Raw genomic sequence first — 26,666 nt, 5'->3', positions numbered from 1 at the left:
AAATTATTTAGTACTACCCCACAAAAAGGGAGCAAGCCTGTGGAAGAACTTAAGTAGTGATAAGATGTGATAGGTTGTAGGTCAAATGAGTTGGCAGAAAAGCATTTCTGTTTATGCTTAAGCCCAAATTTTTGTACAATTCAAAGTTTAGAGTGCATTTAGGTGACTGAGAAAAGGTCTGTGGAGAGGAGGAATTTTCCCTTGCCCATAACTTGCTGTCAGAAATATATGATCTCATCAGGCCACTTTTCTTGTTCTCAGCATTAGCCTTTTTCTAACACTTTCTGTCCTTGGAGAAATGCATGATAGTGAAACTTAGTTAAAGAAGTCACTTTCTGCTCATTCCTTTGTAGCAGTCCACACCGGCATCTCGATTTATGCTCTTTAACAGATCAGTCTCACTGATGAAGCTCAGCTATATTACACTGGAATCTATTAACTTTTTAAACTTTATTATTTCAGTCACAATTAAGACTATCTGAAACCTCTTCATCAAAAAGGGCCATATCAAAAGCTGTACGTTAGCAACTGGATCAATGGATGCATTCATTCTGCATCAAAAATACCTTAAGAAGGACAGATCTCCTGGGGAGGCAAATCTGTATCAATATTTCAGTCTCTTGAATACAGAAGTTTGATACAACGTGATGCAACACCTGAGCTTCCCCTCCTTTCAATTAACTGAGAAATAAAAATTGTCCTTAGAAGGGAAGAAATGCATTTGTATTGTTTAGTTTTCAGGTTTTCCGCCCTTTCATAGCATCATAATGTTCTTTTCATGGGTGGAAAACTTAATCTTCAAGTTCAAGTCTAGATTCTTCATACAGTTCAGGATGAGATGACTTGGAATACCGGGAATATTTCAGATGTAGAAAATCACCCAATTCATCCAGAGCATTCAAAACCTGTAAGACCATGATACTTTGTCAATTCTGTTGGAAAAGAAATTAACTTCTACTAACTTTTACTTTACTGAAGAACAAGAAGATTATAAAAAACATCAATTAAAGTTTGAAGGACAAATGGGCAAATTTTCCATTCAGTCTACAACAGTGAGTATCAGTGCAGTTGTAGATGTACAACAGCATCTATGAGAAAGGAATTTACTCCTTCAGTAGGTTATGGTTTATTAGTAAGTACCTTAATTGAGCACAGATGAAAAAATTACTTTTTCCAAAAGCACAGAGAGGTAACAACCAAGATAAAAAGTTATCTTCGCATGTACAAAGGAAACGTGTGAGGCTATACTTCAGTATTCCTCCATAGCTCCCAAAGACTGGAGTTGCCAATGCATTTTCTTAGGTAGTACTCAGCTCACAGAGCTGAGCAGAGTCAGCATAAATAGTCTGAATAGTTTAAGATAATTTTAGTGAATGCCATTATTTTATATATCACAGGGACAAATTTTTGTTCATTAATACTGTAATGCAATTTGCTGAGCTCTGTCCCCAGCTCTTGGTGGATTCAAAAAGTAGCAAGGAACTCTGTACCATAGGGAAGCAGCCCAGTGTTTCGCAGCATCTGACCCCCATTCAAGAGCAGCCAACTTTTTGGCATCAAAGAAGGAAACAGCAACTTTGATTTTAAGCCTGTTTCTGTTAAGCCACTAAAACAAGCTCATAAACAAAAAGTAATTTAGAACAAAGAGAAGTAATTTACTAATGGTTTATGCAGAAAGATAGCTTCCAGGTCATTAAGGAAGTTATTCTTGGGAGCTTGCCCTTTCATGGATCTTTTCTCTTTAGTTCTAGGCTGAGATACGAAAGGGAAATGTTTCCATTGTGCTTGTTACCTGTTGTTACCCTGGGTTTAGGCACAGTCACAAAGTGTTTTGTCCAAAAAGCTTTCTTTCTGCAAGTAATTAAACTCAGGGCATTTCCATTCCCCATGCTGTGAGAGCAGCACAAGTACTGTGGCAAAAGCACAGCATGTTCAGTGATGGGGAGTGTCAGACCTTCCCTGGCAGCAGCAAGGTGCAGGTAGGAGGAAGTGAATGCACAATGATGGCCCAAAAATGAGGCGGGCTTGACATTTGGGGGTGGGGAGAAAGGAAGAAAATCAAAGCAGCAAGCTCAAGAGATAAATCTTCAGATCAACTTCATTGCCTGTTACCAGTTACATAAGCCAAAATCCTCACAGTCAAACAGTAAAAGCTGGTAAGGACCAACACAAGAAGCTATGCTCTCTTCTACAAAATACTACCTTTATGGTATTGTACCTTGTTAATAACTACTGAACCTTTAAAAGCAGCAGGAATTTTACACTGCACACATGCAAAGCAGGTTTTTGATGTTGTTTTAAAGCTACCTACACTGGTATGGGAGCTGCTCAGCAGGACAGGGCTCCAGCCCCCACATCCACATATATCTCAGGATGAAAAAGGAGATTCAGGAGCTCTCTGCAGGCCCTAGTTCTTGTCTGCATGAACCAGTGGCACATTTAACTCAAATGTCTTTCCATGTTCAAGAATTTTGTGCTTTGACCATTAACACTCGTGCAAAGAGAGGAAAAGCAAAGACTGAAATTTATTGTTAAGCCTCTTTGTTTAATGCCTCTAAGTTGGCTTATTCTGAGAATGAAAGAACGTATCTCAAGCCAGGCCAAAAACACCTTCGGCAAAAAAAAGGAAATGAAAAATTTCAAAGCGTTTATTTTAAACATATTTCCATGTTGGAACGGAGGTTTATGATGGAAGTCTCAACACACTCTTAATGGTATTTCTGATATCAGAGAAAGATACAGAACTGAGACTTTCCAGGCAGCATCAATTAAACTTGATTAAGTTCAAACAGTTCCAAAACTTTGCAATTTCCACCTGTACCCCCAAGGCTGTCCTATATACTTCTGCAGTTCAAGAAACACATGGAAATATGGAATGGAACTATGGGTATGGAAAACCTGATTTTCAATTATTTCCATATAGTTTCAGGTTTCCTGCTATAGCATTGACATAGCATTTAACCTTTGTCTTGCTGTGTTCTTCATGTAGGTTTTTATTAATGATGACAGATTTGGTCACTATTAGAAATAGAAGAACATAAGAAATTAACTGTCTCATAATTTATTTTAGAAAAGAAAATGTATAAGGCTCAAATGTCTTTAAAGATCAAGTGACAAAGCCACAAAAACAAATGTAAAAATGAATTATTGAGATTCAAAGTAACAGAGGCACAGCTTCTCCCAGCCTCCTTTGCACCTGAAGTTAATTTGGGCAGCACATCTGCTGCACTTACCGTGTCTAACATCTCCCGTGTATGTGCAGCTGACACGCAAAACCGAGCCCTGGATTCTGTGATAGGAGTAGCTGGAAACCCAACCACGACCACCCCGATATTTTTTTCTAACATGCGTCTTGCAAAAGCCCTAAGGAGAGAAAAGGTAGAAGGAGAAAAATCAAAAATTAATTATCTCAAATAAACTGAACACAGACAGAAAACATTCACATATAATGCAACAATAGGTAAAATCCTGTTTTCAATTGATTGAATATTCTCACTGATTTCCATAAAAGCCAGAATTTTACCAGAAGGACTGAGATTCTTTGTTGTTTAGCGGCTCATGAAGCCAAGTGGGTGTCAAATACTAGAAATGCAATGGCACAGAGGGCTCTGCAGGTAGACATGATTCATTTATGTCAATGAAAGTCTCTGAATACAAATCAAACCATGTGGGCATTCACAGTCCCTAAGCATGAAAGAGATTGGGCTTGTGGAAGGTATAAATTCTTGGTTCCTGAACACCAATAGGAATAAACCAATCTGTGTGATGGTTTATTTGCTCTCACAATTGATCTGCTAGTTAGGAAGGCTTGTGTGGTATGCACGAGACCTAAAGCCCACAGCCACCCTAAGCTACCTGCAAATACTCCCTACAGCTCAACACTTGCATTATGCTACTACTGACTTTGGTCTCTGTGTCCAAGTCAGTGCACAAATGCTGCTTGAGATGAACTAAATGGTAAAACATGCCAAGACATGATCAGATGGGGAAAAAAAAATCCTTGTAAACCAGTTCATACATCAAAGGCAATGTGTCTCCTTTAAAAATTACAAGTTCAAAACGAGGAAAAAAAAAAAAAAAAGTTATCAAAAGTATTATTCCAGACCATGTTAAAAAAGGAAAAGAGAAAAATTTTAAAATTCTGATATCTGGAACAATTCAAAATTAAACCTAGGGGCAAAAAGAAAATACAACTAAATGACAAATTCAAACTACAGTGTATGTTTCTCCTGGAAGCACCTAGCACCAAAAACATCATCTTCTGCAGTGTGTACCAAATAACCAAATAACCCACAAACTTGGATAGTGCTTGCTTTGCCAGCAAGGTTTTTTCAGTACTTACCCTATCTTACCAGGCATATAAAGGAGCAAGGGAACAACAGGAGAATCATCATTGCCATAAATGATGAAGCCCATTTCATGCAGTTTTCGTCTGAAGTACCTTGTGTTTTTCTCCAGCTGACGCACTCTTTGGAGCCCTGAAACAAGCCAGTCAGGAGAAAAGTTAGTGCAAAGATCATAACTGGAGTCTAGTCACAGGCAAGAATCAGGGCTGGGGGTAACAGTTTGGTTGAAATGTAAATGTTGCTATTTGATTGAGAAGAAAAACATGGAATGAGCTAAATGCAACTACATTGATTATTATGGCATTGTAGGATGGATGGCTGATACTCCTGTACTTGTGAGGTGCCTTCCCATGGACAGAAACAGTCCCTGTCTGGGGATAGACATGTGGACAATTCCCTGGACTTTGTTGTGCTAAATAAAGCCTGCTAGATGACACAAACCTGCAGAGAAGTAGTGCAGACAGGACACGGAAATCAAGTGTGTTCTTTCTCAACGTAACTGACTATTATCTCTGCATTGTCCCTGGCCTCATTTAGTCATGGATCCACAGATGGGACCCCAGCAAAACTGACAGGAGAGTTGAAAACAATTATTTTTAATAAAGGAAAAATACAAAAAACAGCAGAGAAAAATGTGCTTGAAAAGACATTTTCAGCCATTTCTTTTGCAGTGCCACAAAGGAGGTGGTTTCTGACAAATGCAATTGCTTCCCAACCCATCGCATAAAGAGGCAAGAAACACGCTCTACATTACTGTAGTAGGAGACATGTCTTTTCACCATTCCACCTGCATTATCTCTAACCAGTGAGTGATCTATGTGCTGCTTTTGCAGGCATGCTGACAGGCATGGTGCCACCTCCTCCACATCTACATGCTTGCCCAGTGCCAGCTCAAGTTCACACAGCCAGATTGAGCCAGGTCTGTCATCTGCTTGACCTTGCCAGAAACAAAACTGCCAAGCCACTGTTAAGCAGATCGAGCCTCTAAACCTAATCACCGTTCGGTAGCTTGTGCCTGCCCAGCAGAGGTGGTGAGCATGTGTGGCAATACTGGGATTTAGCAGGACACAGTTACACTCTAACTTTCATTTTCCTGCTGTTCATCAGCCCATTCTTTTAATATCACTTACATTATGGCACCAGACACGAACATTGAAACCTCCAGTGTAACTCATTTCCTCTTTTCCCCTTGCTTTTCCCTTTGCCTTTGCACAGATTCTATGTTTTCACTCTCCATTTATGTTTTCATTTTACTTTACATTTCGTTATTCTTCATTTACCACGTTTACATTCTTCATTCTTCATTTACCACTTTCTGCTGTCACCATTCTCTGACTGGATGCCCACTTCCTAATTCCATATCTTGCTCTGTGTAATCACAGTGGCCAGTAAGGCATTTGTAGCAGCTACATGCTACCTTTGGCAGATTTGTCCTCAGACCACATTTTGCCCCCATCATCTGCTCTGGCCATTCTTCCTTTTCCCACTTGGCTTAAGTGGGGATCAGCACACCTACATGAACCTCTTCTACGTTAATATTTCTGAACATGTGTAGGTTTGAACAAGATCTACTACTTCATTTGTTCTATATTTCCCAGAGTCAAGGTTCTGTCAGTGTTCTGGCTGGGAAATTTATAGGGAAACTGGGACTTGCTTCATAGTGTTCGGTGTTTTGCTTGAACAAATTAAAAGATCTCATAAAAACAGTGCATTTTTAACTTCAGGCACAAAACTGCCCACGCAGACAACCTGTTACTTAAAGTCTCAGTCATTCAGTTTAAAGCACTCAGTGGAAGAGATCTGCTGGGTTAGAAAAGGCCACAAATAATTTAACTATCTCTCTAATGCTGCTAAAGCAAAAACAGCTGCGCCAGAGCAAGGAAACCAAATGAAACACAAAAACATCCTACTACAAAGCTTTCCCGTCACTAATAAAAACAATAGTCTGTGGTATTTCCAAAAATATTTTTGGTGTAGTAGATCTCAAAGAAACAGGGGGGAAGTATTGAGGAGGAGGAGAAGGTAAGGGGAGATGATGGTAAGAACAGGGAGTTAGACAACTACAGAATTATGTGGTAGAAGTCTAAAGAGAGAATTTTTCCCTTGTTAGAAATTGTAAAAATGTTATTAGCACCTCCTTAATGTCCAAGTTATGAGGAGGAGGGGGGGGGAGTAACCTGAACTTGGGGCTCAAAGCCACTGCTGTTTCTTGCTATCTTAGCAGCCCCTGAGCTAGTTTCCAAACTCTCAGTTGGAAAGCATTTGAAACTACTAGATTTTCAATTAGGGAAAACTTTTCATAAATGCAGATGTTCTTGATGAGTGCAGTTTAAGACTTGCTGCCTTCTCCTTTCTATTCATGTGTTTACCACAGAGCTGGAAACACAGTGTGAGCCATGCAGGATTCCAGGCTGTGCTGTTTGCTATTTATCAAACCATATGTGCAGGACCCAGAGTTGAACAGTTTTGTCTCTACTTATTTTTGGTGCTGAAAATTTAGACTCCAGCTAAGGAAACTTTAGAGCTGGAAGAGGAGGTTCAGACAACCCCCCAAAAGTCAAACATCTCTTCCTTTTCTAATCTTCCTTTCCTGATTCTACATCCTCAGTGTGTGATGCGAGATCCCCCCCTTTCAAGGCTCCCTGTGGAGCTCATTTCAAGCCAGCCAGTGCTGATGCAAAAGAGCCACTTGGACGTTTTAGCAATATCCCAGAATACTAATTTCATTTGCAGGGATGCATTAAAGAGCCAAATAAAAGATCAGAGCACTCATATATATCTGGAGGGAAAAAAAGCACATTAGGAGATGATTGCTACACACACTCTATTTGTGGGTGGGTGGCTGGGAGGAACCTATTTCTTTACCAAATGTCAACACTTTCCTTTCTCGTGTTAAGTTTCGTGGTCAAAGACCACAGACACACATCATATACACAGACTTCTTATATGCTGTCCCAATAAGAGCAATAAAACCATTAAAATTTGTTGCTGTATTTCAACACTCTTTTTCATTCTTTTATGGGACCTTCCAATATCAGATAAGGAGGCAGATCTGAGCAAAATGTTTATTTTTGTCTCACTGGCCTGATTTTTCCCCCACACTGCAGATTAAGAGCGATGAATTCAGTTTAGAATCAGGTCTTAATCCAACTTCACTGTGGGAGGTTTAACTAAAAGCACCACATTTTAGAAATTATTTTCTTTGATTCCTGAGCCTGGGATCTTTAATATTTATTGAGTGAAAATCTGCCGAGCAGACCCTTGAGCTAAAAGAATATGGCTGCATCTATGTAAGTGTAAGAATTTACCTGTATGGGACTAATTAGAGGATCAGGTCCCTAGGTAGTAAATATGTGTTACAAAATTCTTACTTTGCAAAATCCTTGAGGATTTACAGTCTAGGTAAAGAGCTTATAGCACAGCATGCAGTATATCCAGAAAGTTATATTCCATGAAATATGTGAACCAAAACACAGCATATGTTTGGAAAAAAACAGCCTGGACAGGGAATACCAACACTCTTCTATTTAAAACTAAGCACACTAATGCTCCAGAGTATTCAGCTAAGGCTGAGAACAACTTTATCAAGTGCTCTATAATTCTTATTGGCTAAATTAAGAAGGGACAGAAGGAGAGAAAAGTGAAAGATAAACAATTCCCAAATTTCACAAGTTATCTGCTCGCTCCTGGGAACACACACAGGTGGTTTATGGGGATTTTTCTGAAATAAAGGATTAATTGCCTGGATGTACAAGAAAAGCAGATTTACTGCACCAGCAATCCACCTTCTGCTGGCAAATTTAGAGTTTTCATTTGGTTGCACCACTTCAAAAATATTTGTTTTACTGCAAAGTTCTAAGGTGTTGGAAATTCTGGGAAAAATGCTGACTATATTTTTATGTGACATCCATCATTGCCTACTGCTGGCTTTAGCTCATTAATTTATGCAGGCTTTTAGAAGGCTTTATACCTCAAAATTCATATGGTTTAGTTGAAAGAAAAATACAAAAAGAAGGCAAGAGAGAGATAAATAATAAAATGCAGTAACTCATAATTTCTTTGAAGCAACAAACTTTTTAAGAGAGCCACTTGGAGTAACAGACTTGGCAGAAGCTTTGCTACACATTTTCGGGGTACCTGACATCAGGAAGGCATTCTGACTAGATATCTGAGGGCCTGATCTTAGGCTGGCTTTACCTGTCACAGCTCCATGCACTTCAATAGAACTCTGCTGTTCATGCCAGCTGACAACCTTATCCTGGCAGCAAAAGAGGCAGTAAAACTCTCAGCTCTCTAAAACAAAGCTTGGTTTTCCTCTTCCAGGGATGTCTGCTTTTGCCTCCTGCACAATGCTCATAAGCAGAGAAGTTGCCTGCATCCAATTCCTGCACAAACATTCCACCTTTGAACTCTTCCTGTTGGCTCCTACCCTTGGAAGTTGTGACTCATTCTATTGAAAAGAGGAATAAGCAACCTGTAGCCTTTCATATCAAGATCTCAGGTGTAGGAGGTGAACGAGAGATATTTTTCCTGAACCCATGCCAGGAAAGATAACCCCACACCATACTGTTTTTTGGCATGCAGTGGACTCTTCAAGACACAAATCCACCTGCTTTAATCTTCTCCAGCTGTTGTTTCATAGCATCTTTCTGGATAATTAGTTACACAATTGAGCTTGTACATACTAGAGTCAGTGTTCCTTGGATGGAGCACTCAATTCCCTGCCTTCCTCCACTAACAACTAGATAGGAAAAAGCAATCTTCCATAAGCTGAAAAAAAACTGGAAAACAATAGCTCTTTCCCACTAAACTATTGCAGATGGACAGATTTTCTTTTTTCCTCTGGTTCCATTATAAGAGTAACACACATGTACCTCCATGTGCATTAAATCACAAATAGAATGCTATAAAACCAGGGCGCCTAAAGGAAGTATGTTCTCAGATAAAACAATCTTCATAAAAAATAACTTTGGTACAAACTGGGGAGAAGTGAAGACATTTACTTCTACTATCTAATGCTAACTAGAAATCTAGTAATTTCAACTTAATTCAGCTGCTAAATAGTCCCTTAAGGACTTATTTTAACTGTGAACTGCTGCAGAGCTCTGTCACCAGAGGACACAAGGAAAAATGACGCACCACAGCTATGGTCACGATGAAGAGACTAATTTATTTCCTCTGACTCCAACATTTATAGTTTTCAAATGGTGCCAGTGGATTGGAAGGTGAACGTGCCACCTCTCCAACGACACTGGACAAACTACCAGTACATCAAATTTCTCTGCCTCTATGAAGGAATGCAAAACAATAGGTTGTTTACAGAAAGTTGTGTGAGAAAGTTTTCTACAAGAATGTAAACTCAGAAGGCTTTAGAAAATCTTAAAAAAATCAGGGCAACAGAGCTCTTTTTAGAGAAGACTAAGGGAAGAAAAATAGCAATTTCAATTGAAGCAGAAAGAAGAGAAACTGCAAAGATTTGGTCATTTTTACTTTATTTCTCAAATTAGTCAGATCTGCCTACCCAGCACCTTATCTATATTCAAATACACAGTGCAGGGACAGAGCAGCCAGCCTTAGCTGAGCCCTATTTACTCCCAGAACAGGTGATTAATCATAGAGCGGGTCCGTCCTACCACTGAAAACCAGCCAGTGCACAGCGCAATCCACCTGCATCCCATCAGGTGTTTCTGAGGTGCCAGGGATCCAAACGCTGCTGGGATCGGCACTTTCCGGCTTGGTGCTCGGGAGGCTGAGAACAGCGCTGGATTCCTCGGGCACCGCAGCGCCAGCAGCACAGGGACCCTCACTCCCTTCTGGCAAGAAAGACATCCTGGAAAGGGGACTGTGTCATGGAGCTGCCTGCTGCTGTCCCTGGGGAAAGCACAGCTTTCACCACTACAGGGGGGACTGGCTACAGGTGACAGCCAAGTCTGACATTTCTCCTCTGCCTGCAGTTGCTGCTTCTGTCAGAATACAGGGAACATCTATCCATGGGCAGGGTCTACTAGAGGATTACAGCACTGGCTTAACTTTGAATATGAAATAACTTTGAATAGGAAAAAAGTGACTGCAAATGAGATAAAATTTGATTAATCCTCAGAGATGTTGCAAATCACTGCAAACACTCTTAGTCCAAAGCCCCTGCTTGTTCAGATCAACTGACCCTCCAAGGATACATTTGATGTCCTGTGGCAGGTGGATCACATGGCAGGTGTCTGCACTAGGACAGCATGTCTCCCTCATTTTGAGCAAAGATGTCAGAATTTAGCTCTGTTTCATCATCCGCTGCTGGGACACATCTGTGGTGTTCACCTTAGACAAACAATGATTGTGGCAGCATATTATCATCATTAATATCTTCACTGTTGTCATGACTGGGAGCCCTAGTCATGGAGCCAATGCTGTGCAAACAGGGAATAAATGTGCTTAAGGGCTTGAAATGTAACCACATACTTACTGGAAATATTAACTTTAAATTAAGCCAGGGTTCAAGCATTCTGCTTGCTAAGGACCTAAGAGAAGCAATCCCCTCCGAATGAAGCAGCAAAATGAGAATTTGAAAAAGACAGGCTTTATTGAGCATGACTGATTCTGCAAGCTGTTTTGAGCAAGTCCAAGGGGTCCATCACTAAGTCACATGCAGATTTAAAGTTTACAGCAATAGTTTCATGATCAGTCCAGTCTGTCACAGATTTATTTTGCTGCAAAATGGATTGTTCCTCTCGGCTGCAGTTGCTCAAGTCCTGACACTGGGACTCATGGAGCCATGTGGCAGATTGGCTCTGGGAACCAGTTTGTCTGTAGGCTAACCATTTTGTGGGAGGGTTGATTATTTTTCAGATACATCAGTGCTCTGATTCAGTTCATTGCATGGCTGCATGAACACTCAGGCTGGCACAGGGAGAAGGGGCATGAGAAAGGGGATAGGCAGGAGGAGGAGAAACTGAGGACAAGGCTGCACTTCCTTGCACCAGTGTTGGTTTATGTCAGGTCAAAGCGATGTGGAACTAAGGTTTCTGAATTTACAGATGATCCTGACACAGCAAAATTAATGTTTTCAAAAGACTGTTGAGGACAGATAGCAGAGGAAGATGGAAACTGATTTTAAGGAGCTGGTCCTCCAGTTATACAAAAAATCTGAGACTGATGAAAATATCTTTAAAAGGAACCTTTTAAAAACAATTTCTTTAATGCCAAACCAAAACAGAAAGCAGCACTCTGCCATTTCTCACAGTCTGAATGAGCTCAAATGCAAGAACTCAAGAGTTTGCTAAAAACACAAATGAAAACAAGTAGTTTCAAAAAGATAAACTATCAGCACAAATGGCAAAGTAAATGAACATTTTAAAGAAACACAATCTAAACAACTTCAGGAATTATCTTTTAACAAACATCTTTTACTAATAGATTCCAAAGGACAAGTTTTTAAATGTTTCAGCATCCCATAAAAACATAAAAAATGCCCACTTCTGTTAGTGAATTATTGTTTGCCATGCATTAAACAGAAAAAATGTTTCCTCTACAAATGATGCAGTTTGCTTTTTACACCAGTATAATCTATTATTAGTCATCAAAAAGATTGCTTTGGACTTCCCAGGAGTTTTAACTCCGTCTGCCTAGTGGTTCTATTTTCTACCTATCAAATTTAAGTGTAAAAATATGCTTTCAGTATTCTCATGCAGAAAGTGAGGAGGAAGAAAAGGAATGAGGTCACAGCTGGAGGGGCTGTGTGGCATGCAAATAAGTGTACTTGCAAATTTGTGTGGGGTCCAAACACTCTGAGTCAACTCCAGTGTCATCATGGGATAAAACCACTACGGCAGCTGCTGAGTTTCCTGAGGTATCTCCAGTGGTGTAATGAGAAAGCCACGAGGAAAACACATAAAGAATGTCTATATTATGAATTATAAAGAGTAAATGCCATGGGAACTTCTGCTTCCCATATTTCCTAATAAATGAGCAGAGACACATTTGAGATGAAAAGGCCACAAAGGCTTAAGGGGGATAAAATGATTTTTTTAAAAAACAGACTACATGAGCTGAACTGTGGAACTTGCTGCCTTATGACATTACAAGAGGAAATACAGCTGCCAGAAGTTCATACACTTTTGAACAACTCTATTATAGGAACTATGAAAGCGTCTATGATGTTATGGTACTAAGAACAAATGTGTTTTGTTCTACAAGACATCGATTTTCAGAGTTCTGTAAAACATAGCACTGAGAAAAAACAGGACTTTTACCCCACTAAAAATTTGATTTCACATGTGCATATTTTGTAGTCAGTTTCTGATTCTTTCGATATAGTTGCTCAAAAAATACTAGTAATATTGACCCCAACCTGTTCCTCTTTCCCAGGCAGGAACAATGCTGTGTATCAGTTTTGAGGGAGCTATTACCTTCTCCTAATTTAGCATTTCTCACCCTTCATTTTCTCGAGTCACCACAGAAAACATAGCAAAATAAATGAAACTGCAATAGCTGGCTGTGGGTTCTGTAATATCTTCCCAGTAACATTGTCATGACATTGATGTCTCACAACTATCACAAATATTGATGTGGGATATACCCACGTGTTTACGCCTTTCAGCGTGGAACAGACACTGGCTGTGGGTAATTTCCAGCTGAAGAGTTTAGGTTTCACAGAATTACTCTGAAGGTGCTAACTTGTTCCTTCCTTGTGATGAAGCAGTACTCCCTGGGCCCATAAACATCTATTCATACCCTGCAGTCATGCATCCCCTATACTGACCCTATCCTGGAAATGCCTATCTTGATTCCTTCTCCAAACAACCATATTCTTACTCATTGAAAATAAAAGAAGAAAATGTGGAATCAGCTGGATACACATCAGGATACACAAGCAGTATCAGCACTTCTGGGCTCTGGCATTACCTACTATATAATTGCATCTGTGCTACTCTCCTCTAAATCAAATTAGACTCTTTTCTTAACAAATTAGTTAGATGTTCCCTGTATCCTGACAGCAAGAAATTCAAGGGATTTTAATAGTCTTGTATCTGGGAAAATAAAGAAGACTAAAAAAAAAAGGATTTTTCTGAATGGCAACTTAAATGACCAAGTCAGTCTTCCTTGTCTTAGTTGTCTATTAATATGCCAATGAGTCACAAAGCTGAGATGTAAGAACATGCTGGGTTAACACATTTTTTGTCCCCTTATTTCATCCTCTTTCCAACAAGCACACTCTAATTCACATGGAACTTTTTAGCAAACTCTAATTTCATTATTTTCTAAAACATTCCCAGTGATTTTTGCAAGGCTGACTCCCCTAGAGAAATGACCTCTGGAAGATAAACCCTTGTGGACATCTCCTTATAAAGGATTCCCCAAATTGTCTGGTGAGAAGAGAATGCTGTTTGAAATAAATGGCAAAATAAACTCCTTCTATGGATGCAAGAGGCTTCCAGAGAACACATGGTCAACACTGCCCTGCGGCAGCTTTGGTTTACTTGAAACTTCTCTGCTCCACAGCTCATGCTCTCACAAGAACGACTCACATGCAGGATTCACCACTTTCCATAACAGTGGACCAAAAGAACCCTGCCAAGGTCATTGTCCTCGGAATGAAAAATATCTAAGGACAGACAGTGCTTTCTCCCTTCTGTTCCTTGCTCCTTTCAAAGCTACCACCTTCCTCTCTCCAAAGCCAAAGTAACGCATTGTATGTAGTGTGGTCTAACATAGCATTTTTTCCCCCATATTTTGGCTTGTGGGGTTTTTTTGTAGTCCACAAGAGAGCCTAAAGGGAGGCCCACATGAAAGAAAACCCAAAGACTAAAATAATGAGTCTGGCTCAGAAGAGCAAGAAACATTTTTACACATCACAGCCAGCTTGCTAGCCTTTGTGCAATGGTCTAAGTTGTGATATATGATTTATTAATTTGTTTTTCTACTCATTTACATTTCATATTACAAGACAATTAAAAAAATTTGACAGAGCACTAATTTACTTCATAACGGATTTGCAGAAGACTTATTTTGTGCAGAAATCCAAACACTGTCTCATTAAACAGCACTGCTTGTTGAAGAGAAAGTGCTTCAAACTCTTAGACCTAAGACAGACATGCACATCCTAAAAGACTCCATCTTGAACCCAGTTCTCCTCTTATCCTGCACTGAACTGCACGCAGAATCACGCTAGCTGAAGAGCATTTTTAAGAGGCTTTGAAGACCTGGAAATGCTCTGCATGTTTCGTATTTTACACGCGGCATCTGTGAGTGCCTGAGTCAGCGAGTCCCGGGCAGGCTCAGTGTCAGACCGCCCTCTCACGGCAAGCACCAGGGCAGGAGCGGCAGCCGGTGCCACAGCCCCAGGCTACAAGAAAGATGTCAGAGACGGTCTTTTATCCCGACCACATGTAGGCATCAGCACATGCAACCGGGACCTTCCAAATTTCAAGCTGGAAGCAGTTTTTATGCTCCGGCTTCTCTGCCAAAATGACAAAAGTATCTCATTGTCTGCGCATCGTGTTGGAGTTTTGCTGCCTTTTGACCTTGCACTCAGCAGAATTTAGCACAAGGACTGGATTCTCCATCCCTCCTTCTGTACTCTAGGTCTTGTAAATTCTGGCCTCATCAAAGCACTGCGATGAACGTCTTAATAGCCTTGTATCTATCATGGCTTGAAACAGCCCTCTAGGGCACTGCAACAGAACAGTGCACAGCAGTATCTTTACCTGCTCTCATCTACCCTTTATCTCTTCCATTCCCACCTTATCCCAGTCATATCTATCAGGGAGGACTAATACAGAATTAATTCTGTTAGTCTCAGACAAAGTAAGAGAAAAGAGCACTGCCGGACCAGTATAAAAGAGATTGAAATTCAGAGCAGAATCTGTATCTTCAGCTGCACGTTAAAGAACATCATGATTCTCCGGCATTTCTGAAAGAAAGCTACACAAACTCAATCACTTTTTCTCCATATTGGGATTTAAGTCCTAGACTATCGAACACATATCAGCACTGCTTTGAAACAGTAACAGATAGGTTTGTCACAGTTGCTTTGTTACTCGTATAGAAAACTTATTACACAGAGGAAAAAACATCACACAGAGGATAAAGCATGTCACACAGAGGACTGGACAGTAGCTGCATCTGCAGCTTCCAGAGATGAACAGAAATACGCCTAATTTTTCATAAGGAGACCAAGTAGTCAATTCTTTTGGGACAAAATGTAGTACAAAACTAGGCTCAGGAAACCGTAATTGATGCCTGAGTGAGGTAGAAATTATTATAATCACCTTCTCATACTATCATTTAACATACAATACCTGTTCTGAAATGTTGCACCATGCTTGAGTTGCGTGCCATTTTGAAAGTTTACACTTACAAAGAAGCTAAACTGACAGCACCTAGTCCATAAATGAAGTAATATCCTTATGAAACCCACTACAAAGTCAGACAATATACTCCAAGGGAAATCTATGTATTTCAATTTGTTGCTGCAAAGCAGGATGGGCTGGCAACTATACAGCCAGAACTCCAAAATATTTCCATCCCTGCTACATGTTGATGAGTATGGAAAAAACCTCAGGGTTGAGAATACTTAGAAGTATGATGATTTGGATATTAATTTTACAATAAGAAGGATTTCTTTTGTAGTGCTATTGCAATACTTCTTTGCTGCTGGATGATGTTTTGCTTGTGCATGTACCCAAAGAGACACTTTGGTAGCAGCTGAAATAAGTGAAGGAAGGAAGGAAGGAGGCTTACCTTGTGTTGTCCCGTCCAGTCCCATGAGACATCTCATTGCCCTGATGATTTGCTCTGCTACGGGGGGGCACATAGATGTGGCGTACACAGCACTATGAGAATGAGTTCGTAAAAAGTCCACAAGGTCCTTACACAAGCAAAACAAAGCATGAATGAGCTTTGAGCTGGCCAAACAGCAGATCTCCCTCTTAACTACTGCAGGAGTGGGAATGTGCAAAGGGAAGAGGCTGTTTCACCAGCTACTGGATTGCATTCTTCACTGCCACTGTTAATACACGGCCTGAAGAAACATCGGGCAGGTCCAAATGCTTTACTGTATAAGTGCGACAATTACAGCTGAAACAAAAGTCTGGAATAGAATAATGTTTACTTCTGAGCTCAGACTTATTATAAAGGAGCCAAAATAATTTCAAGACCAATGAACAGCCGCACTTAAAATAATGCTGCTCAGTTCCCCTCTGGTAATGGAACAAAGGCTGTATGACATCAGTATAGGTCCTCTGCTACGTGACCCAGCCCAGGAAAAGCAACCTCACTGCGATCTATCTTTGTCTATAACCACATAAATTTTCAATCAAAACTTTCAAACAGTGTGGCAGGTACAGTCATGTCAGAGTTGGTATAATTAATTTTAACATTTCCTAAGAACACAATCTGTCCTCTTAGAAAAACCATTGATATACTGTAGGCATGTCTAAAACACCAGTAACTCTCCTGAATTCAGGCATGCAGTAGGAATTCAGATCTTACTAAGATCATCATTGTTATAACAACTTATATCTCCTAGTGCAAAATATCAGAGTAACAGTTACCACACTAAAAGTTGAGGGCATGTTAGTAAGAAAGGAATGAGGCCTGCTTGAAAATTGATTTTGATAAAAAAAATATAATCAGAAAAGAAAATCCAGTGAGAGTAACACATATTACTACCAAAATACTGTATGAGTCTACGCAGTAACTTCAGTGCTAAGGATAAAGATTTACCTAACCTTACACAGGTTTTGCATGGCCATATTGCAATTGTATTCCTTAAGGGTTTGGCTAAAAGCTAAGAAGGCTTCTGGGCTCCAGCTGATGCAGAATAAACAGTGCCACTGTGAGTTTTTGGCTACAAAAAGGAATGTAAGTGGGTGAATGGGTGACCAGCTTTCCAAGGCTGAGAAGCCTGAGGCAACGCTTAGTGATACACATAGGTGTGAAAAGAGTGACCTGTTTTCACTAAAAAAAACTCCCAAGGATTAGAGGATAAATTACATGACAGTACTTTTCACAGGTCTAATCTTTCTATACTTTCTAGCTACATTACCCACATTATTTTTAGTAAGAAATAAATGTACAGATGCAAATTCAGGAAGCCAAGGAAGCAAAGAAAATTGATTCTTGATATATTATGACACTTGGTTTTAAGATCTCCAGGGGCAAACCCAAAAAAGACAGTAATAAATGCACAGTGTATATTTTCTTATAGCTCTTTTATTCTACTGTAGGGCTACCCTTATTAATGGTATCCTGACAACAACCATATGGGCTGAATAAACAGGCTTCCCACTCATTCAGCAGACTGCTTAAAAACTGCATTCAGCTGGGTATGAAAAGAGAAAATAATCAGCAACCATTTGATCTCTCTGTCAAGCAACAAAACCAATGACATTTCACAATGGTGCTGATTATGCTTTCTCTTCTACACCCCCAGTTAAAGCAAGCTCAGCTCTACTTTTTGTTGACATCTGTTGTTGGCAAGAGATTGTTAATGTATGCGGAGCAACTGAGGACACAGAATTTACTATTGCAAAAGGCCCCCAGTAACCTCTTTCTCCATTCTCCTAAAAAATGCAACTATGTCAATTCACAACTCTTTAGGAATTTTACTATCAGTGGATGAAACTGTGGTTTTAATCTCTCAATATTGCTTCACATACTATTTACAAATGTGAAACAAAGTAATGAGCAATCCACATGCAAATGAATGTAGTGAACTATATTAGCCAACCACAACATGTCCAAACATTTCCAAGACAAACAACAATCATCAGAGTGGCACAGAATAATCCAACTCAAGCAAATTACATAATATGAACATGAGACAAAAATAAGAAAGTCTGACTGTTTGATGTGCATTTGGGATCCAAGCAAAAATGATGCCAACTTTAGAACAGTGCTCGTGTTAAGCAGTCTGTTCAAAAAGATACTGGAATATATCATACATCATACAAAAGCAGTTCCCACATCCTTGATGTGAAATTGTTTATGATTTCCTCTTACCTTTTTGCCAGCTATGTATCCTCCAGCTGCACCAAAGCTCTTTGTGAACGTTCCCATTAATATGTCAACATCACTGGGACTCATTCCAAAGTATTCCACAACTCCTCGGCCCGTTGCTCCCACTGCACCAATGCTGTGAGCTTCGTCCAAGTAGAGGTATGCTTTGTATTTGTTCTTCAAGGAGACTATCTCTGGCAGACGCACGATGGACCCTTCCATGCTGCACATGGAGAGAATCAGGGGTGAACAACAAACCCTGTACTCTTTCCCATACTGGCAGAAAATATCGTCATTAATTGCCTTAGTCCACCAAAGTTCTTCTGGAATCTCAATTTTTACTTACAAGCCAAAAAAAATTCACAACCCATTCCTACTTGTAGGTGAGTACAAAACAGTTAAACAATCTTAGAATTCAAACATTGAAAACCAGTCAAAAAGTTTTTGAATGTTTGTAAATTGTCAACATGTCAGAGGAGAGAAGGAAAGGTGTAAAGCAAGGCAGAGATACTTACCCTAAGCAGCACACTACAGTTCATCTCTACAAAACAAATATTATAAAGAACAGTTATAATTCAGTCTGGTCCTTGCTTACTTCATCGTCAGCTACTGTGGCAAAATTTGGGCATAACAGCTCTAGAGCAAATTCATCTGGTGCAGAGGAGTTGGGTCCAACATACACTGGAGATGGGCCATGTGAAACCCACAGCTGGTGCCATAAACTCTAAGCATTCCCAGTCTTCACAGAATCAGGGCTTAAAACAGGCAGCTGAAATCCAGTCTTGCCAATTTTTGCTTTGATATGAGCTTTTTAGGAAATGTAGCCTGCTACAAAGTACTCAAAAGTAAAAAAAGTTTCCATTCCTTTTCTTTTTTACTTTCTTACAGCCATGCAGAAAAACGAAATATTCTGAACTGGCACAGGTTTCCCAGAGAAGCTGTGGATTCCCCAAACCTGGCAGTGTTCTAGGCCAGGTTGGATGCGGCCCTGAGCAACCTGGTTTAGTGGAAGATGTCCCTGTCCATGACAGGGGGGGTTGGAACAAGGTGAGCTTTCAGGTCTCTCCAACCCAGACCATCCCATGATTCTGTGATTAATGGTGTACTGAGATTTATAGAAATGAGAAGAGATGCTCTTTTGCACTGTTGGTGGTCATGTCAGTAAATGGGAAGGCACAGAGGAGGCGTCCAGCAAAAGGAAAGCGCACGGAGATAAAGAAATGCTTTCTGATCCCATGAAGATGACATATGCAGAGTATTGCTGTGAAGACTTGTATCTTGAAAACCTTTGTGAGATGACTACAGCTATGCTTTGATATGCTCAGATGCACTCAGTATTCATTTCATAATGAGTTAATTGTGTTCTCTTCCACTAGCTCTAATAAGCAGGTCTTTAAAAGCTAAAAAACTTCTTATCAAACACAAATTCAGTGTGCCATGGGCCAGGAAAACCGGGGCTCTGCAGCTAAGGCCCACAGCTAAAGTGTATCCACTTGCAAATGCAGCAAGTTTCAGATGACCAGAAACATGGACTTTGGTCCCAAATAGCAAGTACAAAAGAGAAGTGCAATCAGTAGTGTTTTGGAAATTTTTGGACCCTGGACCAATGGCTTTCACAGACTGCTTTGTTGCCACTTGTACTGTGCAGCTGGAAGTTTGGCACCACAAAATGAGCACAATGTGTTTTTAGCACTTGGGAAATTTCTTACAATTTTAGTCCTTCTTCATCTTTTGATCTCCTGAGTAAACTTGGAAACTGGTCTCCAGTTTTGAAGGAGACCTGCCCAAAGACAAGTCTCCATTAGTGTAACAGCATGGGGGAGTAGCCATGGACAAGGGTTGCCTGTGCTGTTCACACGAGGAGAGAGTCTGGCCGTGTGTACCTGGAGGCGTATTTTTGGCTGTTGGTGACTGCTGGCAAATCATGTCCTTCTGTCTTGCCCAGCCATAAAAGAGGCAGCTGTAGGACTGTGTGTTGGCACACTGGCCCCTTGCAGCAAAGAAGGGTGGGCTTGTACTGCAAGCTCCTGAGGACTGGGCTTTCTCACTTTTCCCAAATGGCACTTGGCAGCTGGGGGAGAAGCAACTTAAACCACCACAACTATTTTCCTAATGAATACAAGGGCAGGGCCCGCAGTCCTCACATAGCCCAGAGTCAAAGCATTAGTCAGCTAAAATGACACTGAGCCACTGGATGTGCTTGGATGTGCACCATCGTATGTGCTGGGCTTGGCAGCTTTCAGCTGTGTCTGGTGGGTCTGCAGAGAGAGCCAAGGAGCACCTCTGCAAACTGCAATCCCACCCTCCACCTTCCTGCAATGCTTGGGCACAACAGCCAGGCAGAGAAGGACAATAATAATTTTTCCACATTTATATGGTCATTATTAGGCTTAGTGGCCAATGGAGATTCAGGCAGGAGACAGCATTTAACTTCAAAAAGAGTAAAAACCAGTAAATTAAAAATGCTGGGTATTTGTGTAATGGAAGGAAAATTGTGCTGAATCCCAGAATACATGAAGCTGGTACATGGCTGATGCAAGATTTAACCATTTAGAAGATTTAATGAAAACTTTTCTTTCTCATATGAGTAGATTTCTCTTGGAACTCTAAGCTGCTTAGCAAAACAAGGCACTTGTATTCAGTTTCAGTTTTGATCTACTGCTCTTGAAAGATGCTGGCTGCCATAAATGCAATAGTTGACAGGTCCTAATGTGGCCTTGAAGCATCCATGGAACAGATAAAGTGCTGCTGGAGTCGTGTTCGTGTTCTGTGCTGCCATTCCAACAGGTCTCAGCCATCCTGATGACAGAGATGAGAACTGTTTTGCTGCCAGCTCTGGTCTTGGTCTCTCTTTTGACCCTGGGAGATGGTTAGTGATATGCACATCACTCTCTCAAGAACTGCGTCAAGATAAAAGCTCACTTCACATGACCCTTTGAGTAGCCCAAATGGAAAGTTTACTGAATCCTCCAGTAAATGTTTATGTCAAGTGAGCTTAAATTAAAGAGTCAGAAGTAAACTCTACTGGTTCTGTCTCACCCTGGCTGGGCCTCTTAGCTTTGTGTACAAAGTGTATTGATCTGTTTCCAGATCTGCTCAAGCACACAGGGCATATAAAAAACCCCAGATGTAGATGAACTAAAGCTGGCTCTGCCCAGGCCAGGTGTTCTCATTATGTGGTATGACGTCCTGTCTGGCAGCACAAATTCCTAGCTTGGTGGCAGGGATGGAAAGCTTCTAGACTGCAGCTGACCCTCATCTCCCTTGTGTGGTGGACAGGTACAAAAACTTGGGTCAGTACATGCTCATTTTGAACATACTTCCAGATGTGAGGAGATAATCCTAAATTTTTAGAACACTCCAGTTTGAAACTTGATTCAATCTCCACCAAAACACTGATATTCTCCCTGATGCAGCTGTTGAATTGTGGATTCAGGTGCTTTGAAAGACAGGAGGTGTGTGCTTGTAATGGTCACTTCACTTGGAATACAGGCTCACCCTTGACACGATATTGATGGCTTTTTTGCCCAGTTTATCTTGAAACTTCTTGGGAAAAGGGGTTTCTACTTTCTACTATGGTACCACATCCTTTTTTTTTTTTCTGTCAGAAAAACTAATTTACAAATATTCCACCTCTTATTTACTTAATCTCTAAACATGCCCTAGAGTACCACTATCTTTTCAACATTTGAAGAGCTTATCTGTTCCTCTTTCAGGCTAGTTTGCAATTGGGAAAAATCCCTCCTTTCCTGGCCTGCTACCCACAAGACATATACATTCCACTTTAACAGTTACTTTAGGTACTGTTTTCTTACATAAACCTTGTACATTCATAGAACAATCTCTGTTTTATAATTTAGAGTAATAATTTTAAGGAAATCTTTCAACTCTGCCCCCAAATACAACTCCATTTCAACACTGAAATTATAGAAATTTTAACCTTTAATGCTGGTCCTTGGCCAAAGACATTAAATGCTACCTCATTTTTTTTCTGGAAGAACAGTCACCTAATCCCAGGAAATAAAAAATAACCCTGCTAAATTTCCTACACTATTGGCATTGAATCCCAAGGAACTTCTAATGCACATGAAAAAGCATTGGATAATATCTAACTGATCAGAGCTATTTTCTTAGCTGGAAGAGAAAATACACAAATTAAATTAAAAGTAAGGAAAAAACAAATGAAAATCAATCTGTTTCAATCAATTTCTGATACTCCATAACTTCTGCCCTGAGCCTGACTATATGACTCCTAAGTAAATATGCATGGAAGAGAGCAGAAGCCTACCACAAACCATTTAAGAACATAGTAACTGATTAATCCTGAACTGGAAATGGTAGAAGCCAAGGAAAACATTAGCTGGAATTCAAATAATAAAAATAATATTTAGCAAGTCAGTTTAACTTGTGCCCTTGTTACTGCCAAAACTTGTTCATGCTTTTTGGAGTCAAGACTGATGGCTAGATGGTCTCCCCCAGTTTGGAGCACAAACGGAATATATTTGCTCCTAGGCTGGTCCAAGTTAAAAACCTGCTTTCACTAGGAGTTATATTTACTTTTGATGATTTTTTTTTTCTTTTTAAGATAATAGAGACATTAAAAAGCAAACAAAAATATACTTAATGCTATTTATTTGACATGTAGCTTGAATGCTTCCCAAGTCAAGGGGCCAATTTTTCATTCAGTTGTAACCAAGCAAAATCTGTGGTTTATGGTTCCAAACACAAGTCTGATTTCCAGAAATGCTCATGTTGGCTAACAATGACCCTTTTCAAATTTTGCCAGCTGGTAAGTGTAAACATTTTAAGATACTCCTAATGGAAACAGAAGGCAAATTTCTTTCCATACCATAAACCTTACCATACTAAGACTTTGGTGTCCCATATTTTTTAAATAAGTATTTTTTTAAAGAAGGAAAGTTTAGTGTTTTCTTTTACATCTCTGGAAAAAGCATTTCTGTAAAAATTTGCCAGGGCAAACTTGCAAATCAAGATATTTTAACTTGGAGAATGGTGGCTCTGACCAAGTTATTTAAATTCTATATTTGCTGTCCCTGAAGCATAACTTAAGGAAAAGAATAAAAAGCGGTATTAACTATTGTAAGAAGAATACATTAACTGCACTCTAACTCCTCTTAAACCCTCCTGATGAATGTTAATTTGACATTTGGCAAACCTTCAAGAAAAATATCATTAGCCAATATGGGGCTGGAAAAATTTAGTCTTTCAAAAACCTGGGCCAAGAAAGAAAAGAACATACAACATACATACAAAAAGAGTAAGAGTATTTCTACTACCAACGGGCTCAGACTGCCCGGGCTGTGAGCCTGTTCCTGACAGTGCAGCAGGGTTCGCCCGGCTGCGCGTGTCCTGGGCTGACAGCGGCGGCAGGGACACAGCGCGGTGGCACATGGTGGCATTTGCCCTCAAGCCACAGCAGATTTGCTTTATAACCAAGCCACACTCTCCAATTTCTAATCTGCTTAGACTGTGCAAACAACTAAATAACTAACCAACCTAGCTACTGCTAGGGATAGTTTCCAACGAGAGACTATTAGAGACTTCAGCTTTTTCTTTTCAGAACCTTACGCCTTTCAGAAGCGTAGACACTCAAGGCATCAGTGATCTTAACATTATTTAACTTTTATGCAGCTGAAGGAACTTTATGGTTCCTTTAAGTAGGTACTCTGAGGTTTAATGTGCTTTTATTTTGCATTCCAACAGAAGGTTTTTGAATTCTGGCAAATTAAATCTTATTTGAGAATGAACTGTAAAACTACAGGAAAAGAAAACTCTACACCAAACATAAATCTGGAAATACAGTTATAAGTTAGCATAGTTAAATAGCTGACAATGGGTTTGTTCCACTTCTTGGACTGACCCACACCTCTGTGTTACCAGTCTTCTCGTTCCCTAGTGGTCAATATTCAGGGTAAAGGATTTAAAAGTGAACAAAGCTCAGCAGCTGGAGCCTTTTCTGCCAGCCACGTGACCCACGGGAACATTTGTCAGTAAAATGTTGGTGGTCTACTTAATTTCTGCATGATCAAAGTCCTTAAATCCAAGCTTTCTTTTAGTAGCGCCAAGCAATGTTTATTTGTAGTTTTGCTCTGTTTATTCTGGTTGAAAGGACATGTTCAGCCTGCTTTGGATCAGCTGATCTGCTGATCCTGTTTCACCTCTGAGTGACAGGTGTTTAGATAAGGACCGATTTGGTCTCTTTGCAGATGGAAAATGTTAGGCAAAAAGAAAGCACTGACAGCTATGAAGTTGTGATGACATGAGATCCTAGAAGATTTCTTACAAAAAAAAGCTAATTGGCTAAGCTGTGCCAGCATTTTGCAGTAAAATGGCGTAAGTGACTGCCTGTCGAGACTGGTTGTATTCCAGCAACACGATACAATCCCCACATATAAAGTTTTAATGTCAATTTTATAAACCCTGTCATGTTCAGTGAATGAGTGGTTCTGGTTTCCTTCTCTCTGGGGCACGTGTTGCTACTCCCCAAACCACCCTTGTCCTGCTCCCCCATCTCCTGTCATCACTGCAGTGGCCTTGCCTACATCTCTGCAAACCCTCTTTCTGTTCACACCCCTGCTTCTTCAGCCCTCCCTGGTTTCCCTTCTCCAACTCCCACCCATGAGTGGCTCCTCCTCCATGAGGTCCCTGGATGCCTTCCCAACGACCTTCTCCAGACTGGAGCAGTTGCCAGGATGAAGCCCAGGATGATGGGCCTGGCTGGTGCCACTGCTTTGCTGTTCAGCTCCAGTGACCGTTTGCCTTTCTGGTTGGGTCTAAGCTGCACCACACGAGTGCACTACACCGTGTAGCTATCTGACTCAGGTGCTCTACAATTACATTCATCTGCTATCAGATGAATTCTCAAAGGCACTTGTCTCATTTGAATTCCTCCAGGGACTAGGAGGAATATATAAATCTTTGAAAGCCAGTCTTTCAATTTTCCTGTTAAATTGTCAGTCTATTAGATCCAGCACTAGTTACTAAAATGGTGCTGATATCACATAACCTAAGTTTAGCTTAAGATTTCAACAGCTGAGCAAGAACTGGGCATGCAGAGCTTAATCAATTCTATGTAGCTGTCTTTTGATCTGCCCACATGTAATAAACAACTCAAGAGAGCTCGGGGCTTACTCAGCAGAACTGCTCACCACCTAGAGTTCCACAAACTTTATCACATCTATCACATCATACATCACTTTACTTGTCTTGCTTTCAGTATATCTCCCTCTCAACTGTGATGTGCTAAATCAACATTCAGAACAATGTACAGGATCTATTTGGAGCTACGGGATACAAGGTTCAGGCTGTCATAATTGAAATCAACATATTCATGAGATCACAGAGAGTTATTGCAACTTCCACTCTCATTAAGATTTCCCTCAGATACCTAGAGTCAGAGTTTGCCCCACTCAATTAATCATTTTGTCCTCAGAAATGATAGAATGCTCATCTTTCTACAGCACAAACATACCTGTAAATGCCCTCCACGAGGATGATAATTTTTCTCCATGCTCTGTGAGTGCGAGGTTGTCCATATATTATTGCATCTCTCAGCAACTTCTCGAGGCTCTGCATATCTTTATTTAAAAATAAGAAAAAGGAGGAAGGAAAAACATTAACAGTTTTTGTCAAGAATTTCCAATTTTCTCTTGGGTGCTATTTTTCCTATTCAGTAAAAGACAACATTAAAAAAAAGAAGAGTGTCCTAAAGATAAACTTCTTTTATTAGTAGGCAAGACCCAACATTGGTCTGTGGTGTGAATGCAACTTAGTGACAAGAAGAGTTATAAAAAGGTTCCAGTTATGCACCTGATCTGGGCAACTTCTAGAAATAGTCAGCATACATTTGTATTTAAAGGCAAAAGGGAATCACTTTACTTCAGTACTGCAGCTAACTGCCAACAGTTCTGTGTAGAGGCTGCTGATACCCATAATTTATCAAGGCTTCAGTTGTGAGTTTGGGTTGCTTTCCAACCACAAGCTCACAAACAACAAGCATTTTTTCAGCAAAGGTTTTGACAAGGCTGCACGAAGCACGTAAGCATGGCAGCAAGAGAAGTCTTGTCCTCCTCAAGAAGGAAAACAAGTGGAAGGTTGCTGATGAGAGAGGAAGAGGCAGGTGGATACAAGCACCTGGCATGGATACACTAATCTGGTGCCTGAATGCTGGCACTGGTGGGACTTCAATATAAGAAGGCCTTATGATCCTTAGCTGCTTCCTTAAGGTCTGAGTGTTGGTCATCAAAAATATCGTGAAGGAAAGCCATTGAAATTTTAAAAGATGGAAGAAGCAAGGAAAAATACCAC

At 40.3% G+C, this 26,666-nt stretch overlaps 1 protein-coding gene across 1 annotated transcript in view; it reads right to left on the bottom strand.

The window, feature by feature from the left end:
• Positions 1 to 431: 431 nt before the first annotated feature.
• Positions 432 to 26,666, bottom strand: part of SPTLC3 (serine palmitoyltransferase long chain base subunit 3) — a 79,211-nt gene continuing 52,976 nt past the window's right edge. Inside the window, exons 7-12 of the mRNA XM_068186303.1 lie at positions 25,831 to 25,936; positions 18,342 to 18,561; positions 16,080 to 16,206; positions 4,343 to 4,478; positions 3,234 to 3,363; positions 432 to 905 (exon numbers count right to left, since the gene is read on the bottom strand). Coding sequence (XP_068042404.1) covers positions 792 to 905; positions 3,234 to 3,363; positions 4,343 to 4,478; positions 16,080 to 16,206; positions 18,342 to 18,561; positions 25,831 to 25,936 — 833 coding nt within the window. The 3' untranslated portion in view covers positions 432 to 791. The remainder of the gene's footprint in view (positions 906 to 3,233; positions 3,364 to 4,342; positions 4,479 to 16,079; positions 16,207 to 18,341; positions 18,562 to 25,830; positions 25,937 to 26,666) is intronic.

Source organism: Anomalospiza imberbis, chromosome 3 (assembly GCF_031753505.1).
Source record: "Anomalospiza imberbis isolate Cuckoo-Finch-1a 21T00152 chromosome 3, ASM3175350v1, whole genome shotgun sequence".
NCBI classification, from domain to species: domain Eukaryota; kingdom Metazoa; phylum Chordata; class Aves; order Passeriformes; family Viduidae; genus Anomalospiza; species Anomalospiza imberbis.
This window is presented reverse-complemented; position numbering and strand designations above follow the sequence as displayed.